Source organism: Cyprinodon tularosa, unplaced genomic scaffold (assembly GCF_016077235.1).
Source record: "Cyprinodon tularosa strain WSP-4 unplaced genomic scaffold, ASM1607723v1 ctg151, whole genome shotgun sequence".
Classification (NCBI taxonomy): Eukaryota; Metazoa; Chordata; class Actinopteri; order Cyprinodontiformes; family Cyprinodontidae; genus Cyprinodon; species Cyprinodon tularosa.
The window spans coordinates 943,617-964,904 of NW_024038343.1; the positions used below are offsets into that span (position 1 = coordinate 943,617).

Here is a 21,288-nt window from a genome sequence, read left to right on the forward strand (position 1 = left end):
TCTTTTCCTTAAGACCAGACAGAACATTAACAAAATTACAAAGAATTTTAAATATGAATTAATTCCACAATCTTTTAAAAAGAAATACTGGTTATAAAATCTCATACAAATGTAAACTATTTATCACATGTATTGATAGAATGAGATAAGAACTTTCTGGAAAAACTTTTTATCAAACAAGAAATTAAAGAAAAAGGTTAATAAAAAAAGAGAAATTAACGGGATAAAGCATATGATTTATGTAATTCTTAACTCTGCCCTTAGTATTTTAATAATTGTAGGATTTACTCAACATTTTTAAATATCAGCTGTAATCGATATGGAGTTAAAATATATACTATTATCCCCCTCTAGTGGTAGGAAGTATTAACATCATGGCAGAAAAAAGGAATTTGACATCAGTTACACCTGAACAATAAATTAAAGTTGTTCTTTCAGTTCATCTTCAAAAACTATAAGATAAGTCTTCCACTGAGATACTTTAACATAGATCACAGTTTAAAACTCTTAATAGCAGCATTTGACCACATAGAAAAGGTCAAAATGAAAAAAAAAAAACTGTTTAAAAAGCTGTAATATTTACTTCCAACATTTTTGTCTCCTTTTTCTACTTGAATTTTTAAACCTCTCCAAGCCTGCAGGTATTCAAAGCCAGGAAATAAAATTTACTCTTTAATCGACTGCAGGACGAACTCACCTGGACAGAGGCGGTGGTCTTAGCACTGCAGGCATCAGTCATAGTAAAATGAAAAGACTGGGTGCCCTTGGGCTCAGAGGTTGCCTTCCACATCAGCAGTCCAGCTGAAGTGAGCGAAGCGCCTTTGGGAGCTGAAACCAGGCTGAAAAGAACTGGTGAGCCTTCAGGGTCCTGAGCTTGCAGCTGGTAAAGGAAATTCTCCCCCTGGAAGGAGCGAAGAGGAATCTGCGGTGGCTGGAACGATGGAGGCTCATTGTCTGAAAGCATACAACACAGAAGAAGAAGGAATGAAGCAGATTATCTGTAGAGAAAAAACATGACTCACACAACAACTTTATGGAAATATGGGAGGACAGCTCAGATGTGGAAGATGCCCTAAACAAAACAAAACAAAACAACTATGGTTGGTCCTTTTTAAGAACTGTTATTTTACTATATGTCAAATGTTCATCAAACTAATATCTAATTTAAAAAGAGGTTAAATCCAATCAAACTGCCATCTGAAGATTATCCATTAATTCCAGTGAGGTTCTTTCTACACATTTTGTCATGTTCTCTCTACATAGAAGAATCCTGTCTAACCTAGTTTAAGCTTCAGAGGTGAAGTTGGCAGAAAAGTGTAACAATGAGGTCTGCAGCCTTAAAATCAGACCTGAAGCAAAGACCTGACTTCAATGAGCTCTGAGCTGCTGACAAATCATCCAAACTGCCTCCAGCGAGCAGCAGCCATCTTAAGGAGGACAGGACTGAGCTGAGAGGTGTTTAGAGGTCTCAGTGGGAGAATGAATTAATAAATCTTTGGTCTAAAACATGATGCATTTCCCACATGGTTTCCTTCTTTGTTTTCATTAAAACTCCTCAACAAAAAGCCTTCGATATCTTGTATGTGCTGTTTTGATTTTCATTTTATAGACAGAAAATTATTTTTAACTTCATAAAAATCTACTTAAAAAAAAAAAAAAAAAACAGCAGATTGTGAGACAATGAGCTCCATTGTCTCTCATTAATTAATGTCATAATCTCTACCGTTTAGCATTCTCTGGTTCCAATTACAGCTATTCTGTAACCTGGCTCCATTCTTGCAGCTAAATTAATCAGATCTTAACTTTGCTCCAGAAACAGGTGATTTTTGGTAATTAGTGAGGTCATTCAAAGTGAAACTCAGGAGGTAAAAATAATTTTCTTGTACACACTCTCAGCTTTGGACCATGTGTGTTTGGACAGATCTGGACGACACGTGAAGCACAGACTGCTGGGGCTGGACTCCCCTTCACTGTAGCACAACCCCCCGATGACGCAGGTCTTCTCCTGGAGGAAAGAGGAACACATACATCATTACAATTATTTCATTTCATGAAGTCAGCACAAGAGCATTTTAGGTTGTCATCATTTCAGTTATGGCCTCCGTGTGATTATGTTCCTGAGGAAACGTTCATATCACCAAAACTGTCCACAACATTAAATATGCTTATCCTGTCTGGAGAGTTTTTACAATGTCACTACCCACATAACTAAAAGTGAAACCAGACAAGTCAATATTTTCTACATTAGTAAAACTGTTGCTAAGTGATGTAAATATTTCTTCAGAAATCTGATGGACGTCGACATGTTATACTAACAACTTTTACAAACTGTAATTAGAAATTAAGTCAGTGTTTTAGCGTATTTCTTTTGAAAATAATTATTTATTTATATAGACCCCATTCCCCGAGGTGAATCCACTGGAGTTTGTTACTCCCTACCAACTGTGCATATATTTATAATATATTTGTTGCTCACTATTGTGAAAGGGAAAAAAATTACCATTTGAGAACTATCTAATTGTAGCTACTGATGTATGTTTGGGCTCTTTGACCTGCTGGAAGGTGAAGCCTTCTTCCAAGATTGCTCTATAATCAGACCAATTCATCTTCCTACAAAGTCAGAACAATGGCCTTAATCCTTACAAAGAGAAGGATCCCCATAGAATGATGCTGCCACCACTGTGTGTTTAGGGTGATGGACAGTGTCAGTTTTTGACTCAATCTGACCAGCACACCCTCTATCGCTCAATGATACTCTCTACTGATTAAGTTGTTGCAAACTGCAGCCATTACCTTGCATTGCTTTCTTTTAAGAATAATCTTTCTCTTACCACTTTCTTCATTTAGGGCAGATTTTTGCAGAGCTGTGGAACTCTGCAGCTTCTTCAGAGACGCTCTGTTTCTTTAATGCTCATCTGACTGATATTGTCTTGTTAGGGTTGCAGTTGTGCTACATTCTTTCATTTTAGATAAATCAATCTTCTGTAAGATGTTAAAGGTTGGAGAAGGTGATCTTTTAATAATCCAGCCTTGTTTCAAACCTCTCCAAAGCCTTTCTTCCTGACTCGTTTGCTGCGATCTTTGGTCTTCGTGTTGTTGCTTGTTTACAAATGTCCTCTAAAAAAAACATCCATGGCCATCTCAAAAAAGCACAAATATTTATTTTCAAATATGTGATGTTACTTGCTAAGTGGTAAACTAGATTCTACTCAGGGTTATCAGAATAGAGGGGTCCCTGAACTGTAGATCTAAAACATGACTTGGATGGCAGGTGCAGGTGATTCAACCATGGGCGTAGGTTTGCATAGGGACCATAGGGACATGTCCCTGCCAAAATTTTGGACCGACCTATTTGTCCCTACCAATAATTCGATATGAACAACAACATATTTATATAACATGTTTAGAATTTACAATTCAGCGTGGTGGATCACACACAGCCATTGTGTGTGATCACAGCCAATTCTTTTTCTCTCGCAGCTCCGCAGCTCAGTAGCTGCTGCTGCCGCTCCGTCTGAGTGCTGCCTGGTCTTTCCTGTCCGTTAAATCAGTAACTGTGCTGTCTAACTCCACTCTCATTGGTTGTTCTGCCTCAAGTCCCGCCTTCTCTCTTCCTGATTGGCTGTTTTCTAGTCCGTATGCGTGTGTCCGTGCTTGGAGCACGAAATTAGAATTTCATTCACGCTGATTCGTAGGCCGACTGAAAAAGAAAATGTGACGGTTTCCATTTTAACAATAATTCACTGCAATTACTGTTTTCATTTTATGACGACCCTTTGAGGCAGTTCAGCTATAAAAAGCAGGTGTTATTTCTTTTATAGAGTATAACCACATGAGATGGCGCATTAACATCTGATATTTTTTGTTTAAAAAGCATAATTATGTTTTAACTTATTTTGAATATTATTACATTACAGACAAGATTGTGTTATATTTTATTTTAATAATTGTTAAAAGTGATTTTATGTTGGAATAAATTTTGTCCCATTCTTAATTTTGTGTTTTGTAGATGATGCCACTAAATGTAAATACAGTAAATATATTTACAATCCCTTGAATGTCTTATTTTGCATTGTTCCATGATACAGAGAGAGCATTTAAAAAACCTGTTCACCTGTTTACCTTTGCACAATTATATATCTTCAAAAGAAAATACAGGATAAATCCGCATATAACGGGCATATTTAGACTATTATTGGTTAAATGGGCACATATTTACCTACTGTCTTAGTCACTGGTAAGTTTAAATGCAAACCTTTTCAAAGTGGAAAAAAAATCCTAATTCCACATTAATCAGAGCCGATGATGCTTCAAACATTGATAAACAGCATCTAGTGTGTGTAGTGCTTATGAGATTAGTATAAATTTAGCAAGAAATGCTGCTTTTCTCTTTAAACAAAATGCACCCTGATGCTCATGTCAAGCATGAAAAGCATGCATGCATATTTTTGCATAGGTAAAATGACATCAATGAAACTTAGGTCCAATAGTGTCCCTACCAAAGTGGAAATCAAACCTACGCCCTTGGATTCAACCCTTAGTTTCTTAATTTATTCATGAGCACACAGCAAACTTTGAGTGCCTCCAACTTTATGCCTGATGTCCAGAGATCCAGATCCGTTATGCTGTATCCTCAGAAACCCTCCATCACAGACCAAAACAGATTAAGAAGATTAAAGGTGCAGCTGGTGATGTGTCACAGCTAAAGGATTAAGAGGAAAGATGTCTCACCCTGAGGGCACAGATGATTTCTGTGTCACGGCTGCAGGTCTGACAAGCTCCGTCATACAGAGTCAGGATCTTTGCGTTGCTGTAGCTGTAGCCATCATTTGAAACCTGCCATCAGCAGAAGTTTGATTACTGGAAAAAGAGTTTAAGCCCCCAAATAACCAAAAACACACAACGACTCCTAGATTTAGAGAGTCTGAGAATATAGGTAGCTCTCAAAGGGCTTTTCCTAAAGACACATTACTGCTGCATTTATAAAAAACAACTACAAACATATAAGCTGATGATTTACCAAGATATTTTAATCAGTGTTCTTCAGTTGTGACTAACTTTGATCTGCCAGCGAGTCACGGCCCTGTTTGTCACCGTCTGCGGGCTCGCGTCTGCAGGAACCCTGCTGTCCTCCAGGGGGAGCCGGCACTCAAGACCTGTTTCATTTAGGAAAGTAGCCTGAACAAAGTGAGGAGCAGCCATGGCCCACTCCCCATCTTCAAACTAGGGAAGTGTTTAGGCAGAGAAAGAGGAAAATAAGAATAGATTGAAAAAAAAGATTAAAATTGCATCACTGGTCCTTGTTTTTTCAGAAATAGGTGTTCCTTTTCCCTTTTTTTCTTATTAAATTCTCTTCTACAGGTGCTGGTCATAAAATTAGAATATCATGAAAAAGTAGATTGATTTCAGTAATTCCATTTAAAAAGTGAAACTTGTATATTATATTCATACATTACATACAAACTCATATATTTCAGATGTTTATTTTGTTTAATTTTGATGATTACAAATGACAACAAATGAAAATCTCAAATTCATCATATCAGAAAATTAGAATATTACTGAAGACCAATAAAAACAAAGGATTTATAGAAATGTTGGCCAACTGAAAAGTATGAACATGAAAAGTATGAGCATGTACAGCACTCAGTATTTAGTTGGGCCTCCTTTGGCCTGTATTACTGCAGCAATGCGGCGTGGCATGGAGTCGATCAGTCTGTGGCACTGCTCAGGTGTTATGATAGCCCAGGTTGCTCTAATAGTGGCTTTTAGCTCTTCTGAATTGTTGGGTCTGGTGTATTGCATCTTCTTCTTCACAATACCCCATAGATTTTCTATGGGGTTAAGGTCAGGAGAGTTTGCTGGCCAATTAAGAACAGGGATACCATGGTCCTTCAACCAGGTACTGGTAGCTTTGGCACTGTGTGCAGGTGCCAAGTCCTGTTGGAAAATGAAATCTGCATCTCCAAAAAGTTGGTCAGCTGCAGGAAGCATGAAGTGCTCTAAAACTTCCTGGTATGTGGCTGCGTTGACCCTGGACCTCAGAAAACACAATGGACCAACACCAGCAGATGACATGGCACCCCAAACCATCACTGACTGTGGAAACTTTACACTGGACTTCAAGCAACGTGGATGAAGTGCCTCTCTTCTTTTCCTCCAGACTCTGGGACCTTGATTTCCAAAGGAAATGCAAAATTTACTTTCATCAGAGAACATGACTTTGGACCACTCACCAGCAGTCCAGTCCTGTTTCTCTTTAGCCCAGGCAAGACGCTTCTGACGCTGTCTGTGGTTCAAGAGTGGCTTGACACAAGGAATGCGACAGCAGAAACCCATGTCTTTCATACGTCTGTGTGTGGTGGTTCTTGAAGCACTCACTCCAGCTGCAGTCCACTCTTTGTGAATCTCCCCCACATTTTTGAATGGGTTTTGTTTCACAATCCTCTCCAGGGTGCGGTTATCTCTCTTGCTTGTACACTTTTTTCGACCACATCTTTTCCTTCCCTTCGCCTCTCTATTAATGTGCTTGGACACTGAGCTCTGTGAACAGCCAGCCTCTTTAGCGATGACCTTTTGTGTCTTGCCCTCCTTGTGCAAGGTGTCGATGGTCGTCTTTTGGACAACTGTCAAGTCAGCAGTCTTCCCCATGATTGTGTAGCCTATAGAACTAGACTGAAAGACCATTTAAAGGCTTTTGCAGGTGGTTTGAGTTAATTAGCTGATTAGAGTGTGGCACCAGGGGCCATCAATTTTGAACCTTTTCACAATATTCTAATTTTCTGATATGATGAATTTGAGATTTTCATTTGTTGTCATTTGTAATCATCAAAATTAAACAAAATAAACATCTGAAATATATGAGTTTGTATGTAATGTATGAATATAATATACAAGTTTCACTTTTTAAATGGAATTACTGAAATCAATCTACTTTTTCATGATATTCTAATTTTATGACCAGCACCTGTATTTCCTTTAAAAAATGAACTATCTATTTTTTTTTTTTTCCAAACTTCAGTACTGAGGCACAAACTGTATTTACAGTACTGGCTGCTCACACTGAGCCTGGTTCTGCTGGAGGTTTCTTAATATTAAAAGGGAGTTTTTCCTCTCCACTGTTGCTATAAGCATGTTTGGTGTAAGAGATTGCCTTTGAGTCAATAAGTTGATGCAATCAACTGGTTTTCCTTAGATAGGAAGCTTTGAATCAGTTTGACTGTATGATCTGGTTGAATTGTCTCTGTAACATGCCTTAAGATGACTTGTTGTGAATTGGTCCTATAACTGAATTGAATTTAATTTACCCTGACTGTTCATTAGCTCTATAGGACATCTGTGCTTTGATTGCTAATTTTCCATGCCCGGAACCTTCAGTTATTTGTTACTAATCTCTTGCTTTGAACTTTTACTTTGGTCTGGTAAAGAATCCACCCCTCGTTTTTCAAAGATAAAAGTAAATAACTGAGGTTACTAGTTTCCTATGGCATGCCTACTTCATTGATTAAAGAGTTACTGTATTTTATTTAGCTATATTACCTAACCTATGCTGACACTTACGGTAATAAAGTTTATTTATTTATCAATTTATTTATGCTGGACTTTGTGAATTATGCATTTTTGTGGGGATTTTATAGAAAGCTAATATCTCACCAAGCATTTAAATTATTCTATCTGCAAGCGCAACAGGAAAACAAACCAAAGAGATAAACAAAGCAAAACACAAAGTACCTTTTCTTTAACAAACTCACACTTGAGCTGGCTGGAGTCCTTGAAACCCTGACCAAAGACCTGGATGAAGGAGCAGTCTTCTTCACGGATGTTACACAGACCCTCCTTCATCAACTTGGTAATCTCTGGAATCTGATCTTTACAACATATCAGCAAAAAGTCAACACAAACATTAATGGTTAAATGTTAATGCTAAATGTTAAAATATGTTTTCTTTTTTGTTGAATCTGTTGGATGTTTTACCAGTCAGCTCGCTGCAGTCGTGTGAACCGAATCCAGGGAAGCAGACACACCCCCACTCGGAGCACTGGCCGTTCCCGTTGCACATGTTCGGACACCTCAGGATGGACACAGCATCTGAGTGCTTCTCCCATCTCTTTCCCTCCTCCACTAACTTTCGCTCGCACTCGTTCTCCAGCAGCGCTAAGGTCGCATTCAGCCAGGATGGCTCGTCTTTCAGCTGCAAGTCTGCGACACACATGGCCACAGCATGGCTGATTATTGGCTCCCCTAACAGGTGTCTGCAGCCCACAGCGATGCTTGAGTTTACCACAGTCTGTTCACACTGAGCCTGAGCCTGCGACTGAGTTAGACCAGAGGGAGTCGGCCACTTTAAAGGAGCTTCTGGCTGAAAAGAGGATTCATGGTCTTCAGGGAAAAAGTACGAGAAGCTCCTGGGGTGAGACGGAGAGCTTTGGTGCAGAGAAGTGGGTGTGTAAGGATTTGTTTTCTTGATTCGGGGGTTTTGTAGCTGAGCTGAAGATGCTCTGTCTGTGAATGCCCCTTGCATGTCAGTACTTTTACCTAACTTTCTGTAAGAGCGAGCTACAGCGAGCTGTTGTGTCTCATTTTCTTTTTGCAGCTTAATTGAACTGATATACTCTGCTGTGACATCCAGAGCTGGGATAAAACTCAGAAAATGGAGTCCATGACCGGAGCAGGTGGAGTCAGAGAAGATGTGAGAGGATCCGGATCCTTGGGTTGGTTTGAGGGGAACAGCTTGACAGCTGCAGTACCTGTGGGTGTTTGGTGTGTTCACACGGGCAGGCACAGAGTCAAACAAGCTGCCGCCTGCAGGGAGTCTGACAAAGACACAGAAAAAATCAAAGAGAAAGGTCCAAAGTTACAGCGTGCAGAAACATTTAAACATGTGTTTTAGTCATGCAGCCTAGCAAACTCTTACAGATTGATGTAAAAACTACTAGAATAGAAAGATTGTTTTCCTATTTTAGAAAGTATTCCACCACTAAAGATATATGACCATTCTTTCTGCTCTGTTTCTCTCTCATTGCAGGACATGTGTTTAGTTAATTGAGTCTGCAAAAAAACTGTGAGAACAAGTTGTAAGGCAGGTAACAGAGAAGCATAACACATTACAAGAAATTTGTTGTTTTTTCATCTTTTTGACCCTGAAAACAGTTATTTTAACATGTTAGATTTGGTAATGTTGGCATACTTGTATGTAAAGATTGTAACTTCAAAGAAATCAAGGTCAATGCTTTACAAAAGAGCAGAGATTAGTAACCTGCAGCAAAATTCTGAATTCTTAATTCAAATTGAAAAAGCTTCACGGATGGGGAGCAAAACGTCTTCAAACTTGGAAACCAAGTCCTGTGGATTGTTTTAAATTTTTCCAGAATGACTATGATCTGGATGACTGAGAACCTTGACCAGGATCTAGCATTATTATTCTTTAATGAAGATTTCAGTCCGGGGTTGAAATCTAATTGTAGCTTCAAAATTGCGGCTTGTAAAATATTTGGGGCTACATTGAAGCTAATTCAGTGTTTTTCTGTACAATATATATTAAGGGTATAACAATTGTCCATTGTGGTGGCATCAGCTGCCTTCTGTGGTGTGTTCATGCATTAGCTTATCTAAAGCTGAAAGGAAGGCGCTAGGTGAGCTGATTTGTAAGACCATCTCTGTGACCCCAGCCACAGTGCAAATGGCAGAAGATGGAAGTCAAAATAACATCTATTGGTGGTCTATTGGAGGTCTTTCCTAGATGCACTAAGAAGCGTTTTTGCAGATGCTTCCTCCAAGAAACTTTATAAATATCAGTGCTCCTAACAACCTTGACATGTTGTTTACCTCCATGCTGTTAGCTGTGCAGTTTTTCTGTTTTTTTCTTGTTCTATTTATGCATATTTATAGTTTTTCTACTACTACTGTACTGCTTAGAATATTAATAATAAATGCTTTCAACAAGACAAAATGTTTTATTCTAGTGACTTACAATAAGAGTTATAACAAGGACTGCATTTATAACAGGTTTTTTTTCAGAAATATTTTTATATTTATGATTTTATTGCAAGAGGGAGAAAGGAATGATAAAAATATAATAAATTAATTTCTAAAGAATTTTTAAACAGAGTGAAAAAAAAATCTGTGCTAGTTTTTATTCTAAGACTGCAGCTGTTTTTGAGCAGGACTCTTTATAAGATAATCATTTTAAGTTTAAAAATTGAAACTGGATTGATGGGCTGATTCAGTTCTGGTGAAAACCTTTAGACTGCAGCTGAATGGCTGAACTATTAGCAACCTAAAAGATTTGCAGCAGGAATTGAAACGTCACAAAATCGATCTACTAATATAGTAATTGTTTACTTGAAATAATAAATAGAAGATTAAACTCATTTGCAAATTTATACTTGGACTATTAGCTATCCAAAGTTCAGACACAGGTTAAAAAACAGGAGTACCTCACCTAACAGAAAGATATAGGTTAACTGTAATCAACTGGTTAAACTAGATTAGCTTTATCTTTAAATAAGTGTACAGTAATGATAAAACTCATAAGGTCTCTATCAATAAGGCTTTAACAGAGCCCCACTGACCTCCACTCAGATATAAAATCCTGCAGGTGCTCCAGGGTAGCGCCCCCTGCTGAGTGGAAGTCATTGTCGGCGCGTCCATCAAACGTCCCACACAGACCTTGGGTATGGTTCTGGTCTGAACCTGGGACCCTCACAGTCAGACTCATTCCCCAGTCGGAGACATCAGCGCGTATAAACGCTCCAGAGGAGAATGTGATCTACAAAGCGTCAGAGTAAAAAAAAAACTATATATTTTTTTAAATTTGGTTTTAGAAGGCATAAAACCTTTTACTGACTGTTTATCACTACATATTTTTACTTTAAACTATTCACGATTGAACATGGCTGCTGATGACTCACAGTGACTTTGCGTCCTTGGTAAGACTCACTGATCCGAAAGCTGCTTTGACTCGTATGTCCGCTTTTCACAGAGATATGAGGCTTCGTTTCACCCATCTCACCATCACACATATCAAAGGTGATAGCGTCGCCTTCGTCCCTCACCGCAAAGCCGCACACACAGGAGGCAGCGTGCACCAGGCTGCCACACTCCCACTGACGGACATGGACCTCAAAAGGTCGACGGTTACTCTTGTAGAGAACAAAGGTGCCTATTTGATAGTTATCATAGTACCTGAGAAAAAAACAATGGAAAACATCATTTCAGCTGCAGGTTCCAGGAACCTAATGGAATAATAATACAAACACTTATTTTTGTTATCATTATAATGATTATGCTAGAAAACAGCAATAGCTACCTGCCATCAAAGGTGATAATGTGGGGGTCTGTGAAGGAGTAGCAATATGCTGGTGGAACATCATTCACAGTTATCTGAAAAAAATAAAGTAATTTTATTTCCAACCTTAAAAGGTTAAATCTAATCAAGTCTGTCATCGTTAACATTGTATTCTATTGTTTTGTGCTTTTTTCTGCAAATTTGCAAAAAGCTACATGGCAGCAGTTTTGTTCAGGTTAAATAAAGTTTCAAATAAATAAAGCAGATAAATTTTAAACAATCTGCAAACTGATCCAAATTGAGATGCTAACCTGAACAGGGTCTGGTGAGTACCCATTCCAAAGAAAATTCTGTGTGACGATGGGTTTTACTGAGATGTGACTGGTCCTTTCCGTCTCCCTGACAAAGTCAGTGTTGGGGCTGAAGCGAATCAGATTCCGGCTACAGATCCCGTCGATGCAGGGGCCCTGGGTCAGATCCGCTTTACATGATGACAGAGATAAATCTGCATCCAACAAATCCTCATCTGTGATGAAAGCACTGAACGTTAGCGTGAAAAGCTGTAAAAGACTTTAAAGGCATAAATACAGCTTATGCCAGTACTGTCTGTTTGTCTTAGGAAAGAAGCTTTAGCATTTTGAAAGCAGGATAGTTCTATAGTTCTATAGTTTTTGCAGAAGTTTGCATCCTCTGGTGACAAGTTTAAAATGTTACTAGGGATGTACACAGGCAAATGATTTGGCCTTACTTATACTATGCCTCCTCATTTTTGTCAATATAACACAATGGTCATTTCATCACTGATCAGAGTCCCAATTGGCCCCTTTTTCACTGGACACAAGTTTTAATTTCTAACTGTGTGTACCCTGTGATGGGGTTTTGAGGTGCTCCTGTCTTCAAAAACAGTTGTTCTCTTTCTAATGCATCAGTGACTAAAAGTAACCAGGTGAACAAGAGAGCACAAACCCAGTCAAATTGATTCAAAGTTTTCTATCTAAGGAAAACCAGTTGATTGCATCGACTCACTGACTGGAAGGCAATCCCTCAAATAAAGCCAGTACATTTATATTGATGGAAAAAGCCAAAGCATTTTTCAATTTCTTTTTGTTTTTAAATTCATCATGTCCGACTAATCCACATACATGTAAGTAGTCTTTCCTGGGTAAGATTGTACTTCACATAGAGGCCTCAAATAAGGCAGATCAGTACCTATCTTTATATTTTAGGTGGGAAAAAATAGCTTCATGAATTAGCAATATTTACTTGCCTAAAAAAGTTTAAGTTTGATCACTGTTTGGACAGTATACAAAGTTTACAGTGAGGTGGGTGGTGAGGCAGGAAAGAAAATCTGATAAGTTGAACACTGTAAGAGAACTGAAGCAAAAAGCGGCATCCTTTGGCTCACCAAATCCAGACAACAATTACTAAACTCTGTATTCATGGCTACCTGTTTCTACTGGGACTTTAACTACAACTATGTTTCTTTCGTCAGAAGAACATAATGATCTTCCCTATGGGAAGCTGCATTTGGATGAACCCTTCACCACAGGAATTATGATGAAAGAGTTGTGTGTGTTTGATGCTTTATGTCAGTGAAGCAGCCAGTTTTGGCAAAAATAAAAACACTAGAAATAGTCAGATTCTAACAAAGAATGATCTATATTCTATACTCTAGTTGTTGGTGTATTACCATGACTGCTTGTCACAAACTCCAGAGATAAAACACAGTCTTCTGTTGAAGAGAAGGAACCATCCAGACATGGGACAGGAATCGTACTCTCAAGCAGAAGCTCATACTGCCTTCCATCCTCAGATACTCGGCTCACTTCAGGTTTTAACTGCATAAAGATTGTTAACAGTCTTTAATACAAACTCATCAGCTATCAACACATAATTGATTTATCATATACATCAGCAGGAGATCTAAGAGTATATTTTATATATGTAACTCAATAATTCTATTGTTAAAAAAAATATTTATCAAGAGACATCATGAATTTACAATAAATGGCTCATACTCTTATTCCAGCGAAAAACTCCTGGCTTTCCACTGGAGTTCCCCAAATGTCTGGCGAGTCCAAAAAGAAACTGGTGCTGGAGCAATAAATCTGAAAGACAGAGAAAGAGACAGTCATTTTAGGGAATGTATTTCTTTTAACACTTTACTGTTATTAGCATATATATTAGCATAACCTTACATTTAAACCAAAAGCACATATTTTATGTTGTTTTTCTTTTTACTGAATAAATGACACTAGTAAAAGTGATATCATAAAATTCTTATAGGTATATGTTCAAAGTGCTTATTTTATCAACCATCTAAATTAACTCTGGTTAAAGCTAGCATAAAAAAATAAAAAAACATACAAATATAATGAAAGGAACAAGGGGTACCAACAATTTTGTCCATGTGCTTAATGTCAATTTGTTTATTCATATGAATTTGTATGAAAGCTTCAACAGTCTTTAAGGTTCCATTCATTCTGGTTAAAATCAGGTAGATATTTTTTTTTAAATTTACACCTTTTGCATGTTTTAATCCAAAAAAAATTGTTATGATCTTGGTGCTGATGATTGGCTTGATTACTCATTCTATTAACCTGTCTATCTCCGCCCAGCTCTCATTACCGTTCATCTGGTCCACCTGCTTCAGCTTCTATTTAACCAGCCTTCAACCAGTCATCAGAGCCAGATAATTCGAGCCTTTGGTTAGAGTTCTCTAACGTACCTGAGAGTTTCTGATTGCCTGATCCTGATCTATTCTGTCTCTGGACCTCTGAAGCCTGCCTGTCCCCGTTCTGATCTGTTTGCCTGACTTGTCCTCAGACTCCTTTTGGATTTCTGCCTGTGAACCAAACCTGGAACTGATTTCTGCCTTTGTCTTGGACTTCCTTTTGGTGCCTCTTTGGACCTCTGATCTCCTGGCTCTGACTCCTGGGGATGTCCTCGACAATGGCTTTGGTTTCGCCCTTTGGATTATCCTGCCTTCCTTCGTCTGCTCGGTTCTGTTCTCCTGTCTGTTCTCTGACCTCCGGGACATCAGCGTCTGGAATTCTCTGGGTGGCGCCAACCATGACTTTTTAGTAGCTGACCAGCTGGATCCAACCTCATCCTCTGGGCATGGACTGAACTTCAAGACCAGATTAGAGACTTACACATTCATAATCCTCCATTAATTTGATGTGGTCACTAACCTGTGTTCTCCTTCTGCAGAGGTGCCTTAGAGGCTGATCTCTGCTGTTCCGTTGTAAATGAAAGTTTTGTTAAACCTAACTGTCTTTCCGCCTTGAATACTGAGTCATTTTGTTCTTAGCCTGACAAATAAAGCAACTTTTCTCAGTGCCTCTTGCTTTACAGCAATTCTCCGAATAGCTGCTGAGTTTCCTGAACTGCTTTTGACATTGTGTTACAGTTTCAATAAGGCTGGCTTTTTAAGGCAAATGGAAGAGTCATCAGTTATTTGTCCATATCGTCATTACATTTCATTGTTACAGAATGTCATTCTTAACATATTCATTTTTATGACTTATTTGTGCAGCCTTTTTAATGGAAAAACCCAAGCCCATAATCACACCTTGTCCCCCAACCGCAGGTTGAAGCCATCCAGCTCGATAAGGGCAGAGGTGTGGATGGTGGTCTCCTGTCTGAGCTCCTCCTTTCTACCATCAGGTAAGAGGCGTGACCAGGCTAACACCCAGCCCAGGGAGCTGCTGGAGCTGCTGTTAAAGCTGCACTTCAGGTAGACTGTGTTACCTTTCACCTCTGAGACAATCACAGGCACAGTTTGAGAAGGGGGCAGTTTAGCTGAACGGAGAAAAAACACAATTAAGAGTTAGTATTTCAAAAAGCTATATCTTACCTTAAAGATATGTTATTGTTCTTAAATTTTGTTAGTTGACAGCGCTAAACATACCTTTTTGAAACGGGAAACAGTTAACTTCACTTAAAAATACTTAAAGATTAGCAGCTTTACACACAGGAGACATAGGAGATCTTTAAGGGATCATTCTTAGAATATTAACAGAGTGAATAGCTCTGGAACTGATTGGATTCAATAATAAATGTGTTAAACATTATTACTCCTAATCACTTATAATATGGGCCCGAAGCCTTTATTTTATAACCTTGCTTGCAATAAGCTACATAATAATGAGGAGAATCCTGGTGACGAGGCCTAGGAAATCAAAGACAGATGAGCCCATCAAGAGCAGCAGGGAACAGTGTGTTTTTTCATTCCTGTCATCCTGCTTACTCCTCTGCCTCCCAGATTTTTTTTAATATAATGAAACAAACGAGACATCTAGTGCAGAAACAAAAGCGAGGTTCTTACTTTTACATAATCCACCGAGGTTTACTTCTTCAGGACCACAGAGGGGAGCCGTTGTGGGTAACGTTTGCAACATCTCTGCAAAACAGAAATGTAAGAAAAGAAAATATTTGGTGATTTTTATGGGTTGTTTCCTTCTTGGAACCTTTGCCTCAATAAATTTAACCCGTGTTCTGGATTTAGGAAAATAGAAGAAAACTGTAGTAAGTGAAATTTTGATATAGATTACAATATACTTTTTAATTCATGTTCGATTCACTTATTTTGCTTTTTAACTTCACCAGCCCAATGTTTCATCCTGCCCCAGCCATGATTCTTAGGCCTCCTGGTTTAAATTGCACATTTGATTCATTTTAGTGAATACTGTGGCACAGAGCCTCTTTTTATTCACATAAATATGGTAAAAAAATCAACCAGCAATGCAAACGTATAGCTATAAAAACATGTGACAAGGTAGACTGGGACAAGTTATAATACATCTTTGTGATTGCTTGTTATACCTCCAAATAAAAGAGACAAACACAGGCTAAGTCAACAGTTTAACAAATTCTCAGTGGGAAAACCAAAAGGTAAACAAAGTGCAATTAGACAATTCTTTTGTCATACATTTTGCCATATCTAACAAACACAACAACTGCTACTCAACAGGTGTAATCAGTGTTGATTGGGTTTAAACTATTTGAAGATAACAGCAATTTGTGTTGCATTCATGAAAAAAAAAACAGATTGCAGCCTCTCAAGGTGTGACTGTTAATAAGAATTATTTATTTTTCCTATTACATTGAAGTTGTTTGTTTTGTGATTTAAACCTCATGAGCCAAATAAAAGCCGTAAACATCACTGTTACAGCACACCAATCCCACAACGGTTAAGATGCACGTGTGGGTGAAACTACCTGGTGTCAGTAGTGAAAGAGAACAAACTCTGCTTTCAATTCTTTTTTTTTATGAACCCACCAAATCCACATCAGGTATCCATTAGTGTTGCACCGATACCGATACCAGTATCGGACGGGGCCCCAATACTGCCCTAAAATGGTGGTATCGGCGAGTACCAACAAATAGGGCACCGATACCATTTTGAGAGCCAGAAGTTTCTTCAACTATTGTCACGTACTCCTGGAAGGCAATAAAAAGTTCTACTGGATTCACTTTGTATTAGATTTTTTCCTGCTTCACAAAGGTAGGCAGCAGCTTGACAAAGCCATGATGGCAATTATTTTACATTATTATGCTATCGGTATCGACCGATACTGCACAGCCAGGTATCAGGTATCGGTATCAGGGCCAAAAAATGGCATCGGCGCAACACTAGTATCCATCCTACCGCAGTGCAACTTTTGGAAAATATGCATTTATTTCACTGGATTTTACATGTTTATCAGTGCTGCCCATATATTTAGATGATTCTTTACTCATGCAAACTGCAAAAACATTTTTTAATATTAAAAACTGGAATGAGTATGCATAACAGATTTAATAAGACACAGGGATTCAAATAAATACTGCAAACCCAACTTTATCGACAAATATAAACTCTAAGATAACACATATAAATACATTATTACACATAATAACATTCAGAATTTTCTACACTGGAGTTTGGAAAGTTTAATTCAAATATTTTTATGGTATAATTTTGATCCCAGCACAATCTCCTGAGGGCTTCATTTAAGTATCACTTTCAGATTTTTACTTTCTGGACTGAGGCTAAGTATCCAAAAGAATCCATTTTCCACGTCCAAATACATAAAGTCTTCTGTAGCTCTGATTCTCAAAACAATGTAGAGTTTCAGTGATCCTGTTTGGTCACTATGAATTGATGAGCAAACATTGACTAACTGAACTAAAACAGTAAAATCTAACATTTGCTAAAGCATTCGAGATACACTATGGGTGTATGTATGTAGATATGGGGGGCTGGTGCATTGCTAACATTTACAAGCTGCTATGCACTAAGGTTTCTGCCATCTTGGCTGTGGATTGATCATGTAATCGATCATGAACCCCTCTACTTCTCCTCCTGTCCCTCTACAAAACTTGCAATTAGGTAGTAATGTGTTCTGATAGCCGCCAAAAGAGGATTCACTATAACACTCAGTGTGATATGAAACTCATGTTTACAAGTTTATTTTCCCATCCCAAAAAAAAATAAAAAAATCCCGCATGATTGCCACACACCAGATTTCTTGTACGGCACCTGGAAACTTTAAGTCTTGTAGTTAAAAAGAAAATGTGGAATTGAGGAAAATATACAAACAAAGTGTAATACAGAATGATAAAAATGGAAAAAGAGGAATTTGGGGAAAACAAATGGGAAGAAATAAGGCCCTACATTTACCTGAACAGAGATATGTTTGGTTCTATGATGATCTTGGATTTAATTAAAATGGGTGATTGTGGCTTTTTCTTTACAAGTGAATCCACAATTCTATAATCTGCTGGTTCAAATGGGACTGCTATCAGATTTTGTGATGCTGAATCTGGAAGTTACAGATGTAGCACCCCTTGTGGCCAAATGTTTAAAAGCTTTGAATAACCAAAACAATGTATTTACCTTCTGCACAGTATGCCATGCATCCTGGTGTGGGCTGCAGCAGGTAAACATAAAAATCTCCACAATTCCGGACGGAGACCGGGATGTGAAACATGCAGCAGTCTTTGCTGTTGCCTCCAAAGACTTTCCAGGTAGCGCAGGCTTTCAGCTGTCTTATCTCCAGTGGTCCAGGAAGGGTCTCACCATCATCCAGAGACAGCCACAGGGGAGCCTGGGTCCCACAGTGGTTCACCTGGATCACAGAGGTGTGCAAAAATACTTTTTAAAAATGCTGTTACAATGCAAAAATTTTAAGATACATCTTAGTGTTGATTACTTTTTCACATACTTGTGGGCAGCGTACATTGAAAGCATTTCAGAAAGGCTGAATTTATTCTAAGCTTTAGAAAAGTTAATGGATAGATAAAAAAAAACATGCAACATTAAGAGTCAAATAATTAACATATCGTTTTTCTTTTTTTATGTTTGTTTGGGGTCTAGAGGTTATATTACAGAAGATATTAAGTATAAATTATTACAAGATACAAAGTTTATTGACTTTATAAAACATCCCACCTAAAAAAAAGAGCTTTTACCTCCACACACTGTGTGGGCATACTGGCCCGCTTTTTAAGAATCTGAAACTGGTACCAGCCTGGAGAGAGGGAGTTGTCACAGATGATGTCATGCAGCGCTGACTTCTGCAATTCGCTGGAGCTGAATGTGGTGCTGCGGTAGGGATCCTGCAGGACCAGGTGGCCACCAGGCGCACACTCTGGAGGGAGCTCTGCAAATACAGCCAGAGACACTGGATGTTTACAAAGGAGGCAAGAATAGATGATAAAATACTTATGGAACACTTCTGACAGTACAAATATTGACTCTTGGATCCAAATGTCAAACTCATATGATGTTGCAGAGGTTTCATTTGGTTAGGTTTGACTATACAAACCTCCGGAAAATTTTTTGGGGGAAGAAAATGTAACTTTTTTTCCACAATGTGGCTGAATTAGACAACAGTTTTCTAATGCACACATATTCCGGTCTAAAATATTAAAACTGTTGTTTTTTAAGGCATTTTTTTTTTTTTTTGCAGCTCACAGACTGATACTCCAACTATCAAATGTTACATCTGGGACACTTGTGAAAGCTAATTCCATGGGGAAATAATAGGTCAGGACAGATGGGGTGAGCAGGACCGGTAAGAACTGAAAATTGTGTGATGCAAACTACAAAAAAATATCTTATAGAATTTTAATTTTTTTTCCATTAGTTGTCTAGGCTACTTGGCAGTTCCAGTCCAAGTTCTTGTACATGTCCCTCTGTGTTGAAGGGGGAGTTAGGTGTCCTGAACACTGTCCTGAACAGGGACTAAAGTCTATTTCACAATTAACAAGCTCCTGTCCCCAAAAAACTAAAGATCATGCATTTCAGTAATAAAGCTAAAATAAAAGATTCTCGCAGAGTTTAAATTTTAGAACTTATATGAAGTCAGCATTAAAATCCATGGAAAGACGATGTAAAGGGAACCTCCTGTCACACATATCCTGTTGTCTTGCTGTTGAAGTAACAGGAGTTAAGAGATGTTTTAGAAATGTTACAGTTTGAAGCTTTAATGTCAGGGAAAGTTAGTCAAATTGACCTATTTTAGAATATAACTCAAAGCAATGTTTTCTTAGTAGCATTAACAGATCACATGCTGTGGCTATGGTTCTTTTTATCTGTTCTCTGACATAGGAGCTGGCTTCTGTATGTCTGCTTCTGTCTCCATGAACCCCAGTCACTCACACTGAGCCTGGCTGCTGGAGGTTCCTTCCTGTTTAAATGGAGTTTTACTCTCCACTGTTGCTACAAGCATGCTTGGTGTGAGGGATTTTTGATGCAATCAGCTGGTTTTCTTTAGATAGAAATCTTTGAACCTATCTGACTGTATGATCTGGTTGAATTGCCTCTGTAAATTGACCTGAGATGACATTTAATGTGAACTGGCGCTATATAAATAAACTTAATTGAATCTGTTCCCCAGAAGAAAAACATTTTAAAAATCATTAAATCTAGAGCCTGTGTGGCTTCCTTAAGCCTGGTTATTGAAGGAACGTAAAAATAGTTTAATAACATCTTATTTTTCAAAGTCACTTAATATTGCTAAACAAATCAACTTCTTATTTTGCGCTTGGGTGAAAAGTTTTCAAGGTAAAGCCAAATTCCTGTCGGTCCTTTTTCCAAACTGTTGATAAGAAAGGACAGATGTCTCAGCTTCACATGAAACCTCCACTTCGGTCCTTACTAGCTAAAGAGGAAGTCTGAGAGCCCATTTCCTGGGAATTTATCTGACAACCATTGAGGCCAAACAAAAACAGATTGATCACAGATTGATGATGGGAGGCAGACAGTCATATATAATATAACATTGGAACAACATATGCAAAGTAATTCATTTCAATAGCAAATTTATATGATTTTAGATTATTATTAAAATGTTATACATGCTTTAATAAATCTTGGGGAATTTTAGAGAAACTATCTGACACATTGAGTAAACTGTAAAAGGTGAGCGCATATAGAATATCAACTTTTATTAGATTCTATCAGAGTTTTGCAGAAGTCAGAGCATACCTGTTTGAGCGTGCATGGCGTGAGGAAGTGAAAACACAGCCCAGAGAAAAAGATGTCTGAGGAGAAAGCGCAGCCTCATCATTCTGCACAGGGTCACCGCCGAACAGCGCGAGCGCAGAGCGCGAGCTCCGTGGTTGGATCTAAAGTCCTCCCCACGCGGCACAAGCTTGCCCTCTTTTCTGCCACAACTATAGTTCTCGATTCAAAACTGTTCCTTAAAATAATAAACTATTGATTTAAATCGTTTCTTTTCATAGAGAACAGAAGCTGTCCGATACATCCAGCTTCGGGACAGCAGCAGAGTTCAGCATCAGCGTTAGGAGGAGCAATCGCCTCCAAATGAGCCAAACATCCAATAAGTTCTTCACACATCTGTGGAGCACCTCTATGTGGCTTTAAAAAAAACATTACAGTAAAATAGCCTTATTGAATAAAATAACTAAGCTATTATATCATAAACATGCTTGAAAGAAAAAATTATTTTAAGAATTATTCAGGACATATTGTTATAAATAAAATACTG

At 38.2% G+C, this 21,288-nt stretch overlaps 1 protein-coding gene across 2 annotated transcripts in view; it reads right to left on the bottom strand.

The window, feature by feature from the left end:
• Positions 1-21,085, bottom strand: part of vwdel (von Willebrand factor D and EGF domains-like) — a 36,097-nt gene extending 15,012 nt beyond the window's left edge. For both annotated transcript variants that reach the window (XM_038279546.1, XM_038279545.1), the window contains exons 1-17: positions 20,766-21,085; positions 18,746-18,936; positions 18,171-18,402; positions 15,618-15,692; positions 14,862-15,091; positions 13,306-13,395; positions 12,978-13,125; positions 11,599-11,813; positions 11,309-11,382; positions 10,911-11,184; positions 10,572-10,768; positions 7,975-8,813; positions 7,732-7,868; positions 5,059-5,223; positions 4,732-4,836; positions 1,891-2,005; positions 698-954 (exon numbers count right to left, since the gene is read on the bottom strand). In XM_038279546.1, the coding sequence (XP_038135474.1) occupies positions 698-954; positions 1,891-2,005; positions 4,732-4,836; positions 5,059-5,223; positions 7,732-7,868; positions 7,975-8,813; positions 10,572-10,768; positions 10,911-11,184; positions 11,309-11,382; positions 11,599-11,813; positions 12,978-13,125; positions 13,306-13,395; positions 14,862-15,091; positions 15,618-15,692; positions 18,171-18,402; positions 18,746-18,936; positions 20,766-20,847 (3,426 nt within the window). In that variant the 5' untranslated portion in view covers positions 20,848-21,085. The remainder of the gene's footprint in view (positions 1-697; positions 955-1,890; positions 2,006-4,731; positions 4,837-5,058; positions 5,224-7,731; positions 7,869-7,974; positions 8,814-10,571; positions 10,769-10,910; positions 11,185-11,308; positions 11,383-11,598; positions 11,814-12,977; positions 13,126-13,305; positions 13,396-14,861; positions 15,092-15,617; positions 15,693-18,170; positions 18,403-18,745; positions 18,937-20,765) is intronic.
• Positions 21,086-21,288: the final 203 nt, after the last annotated feature.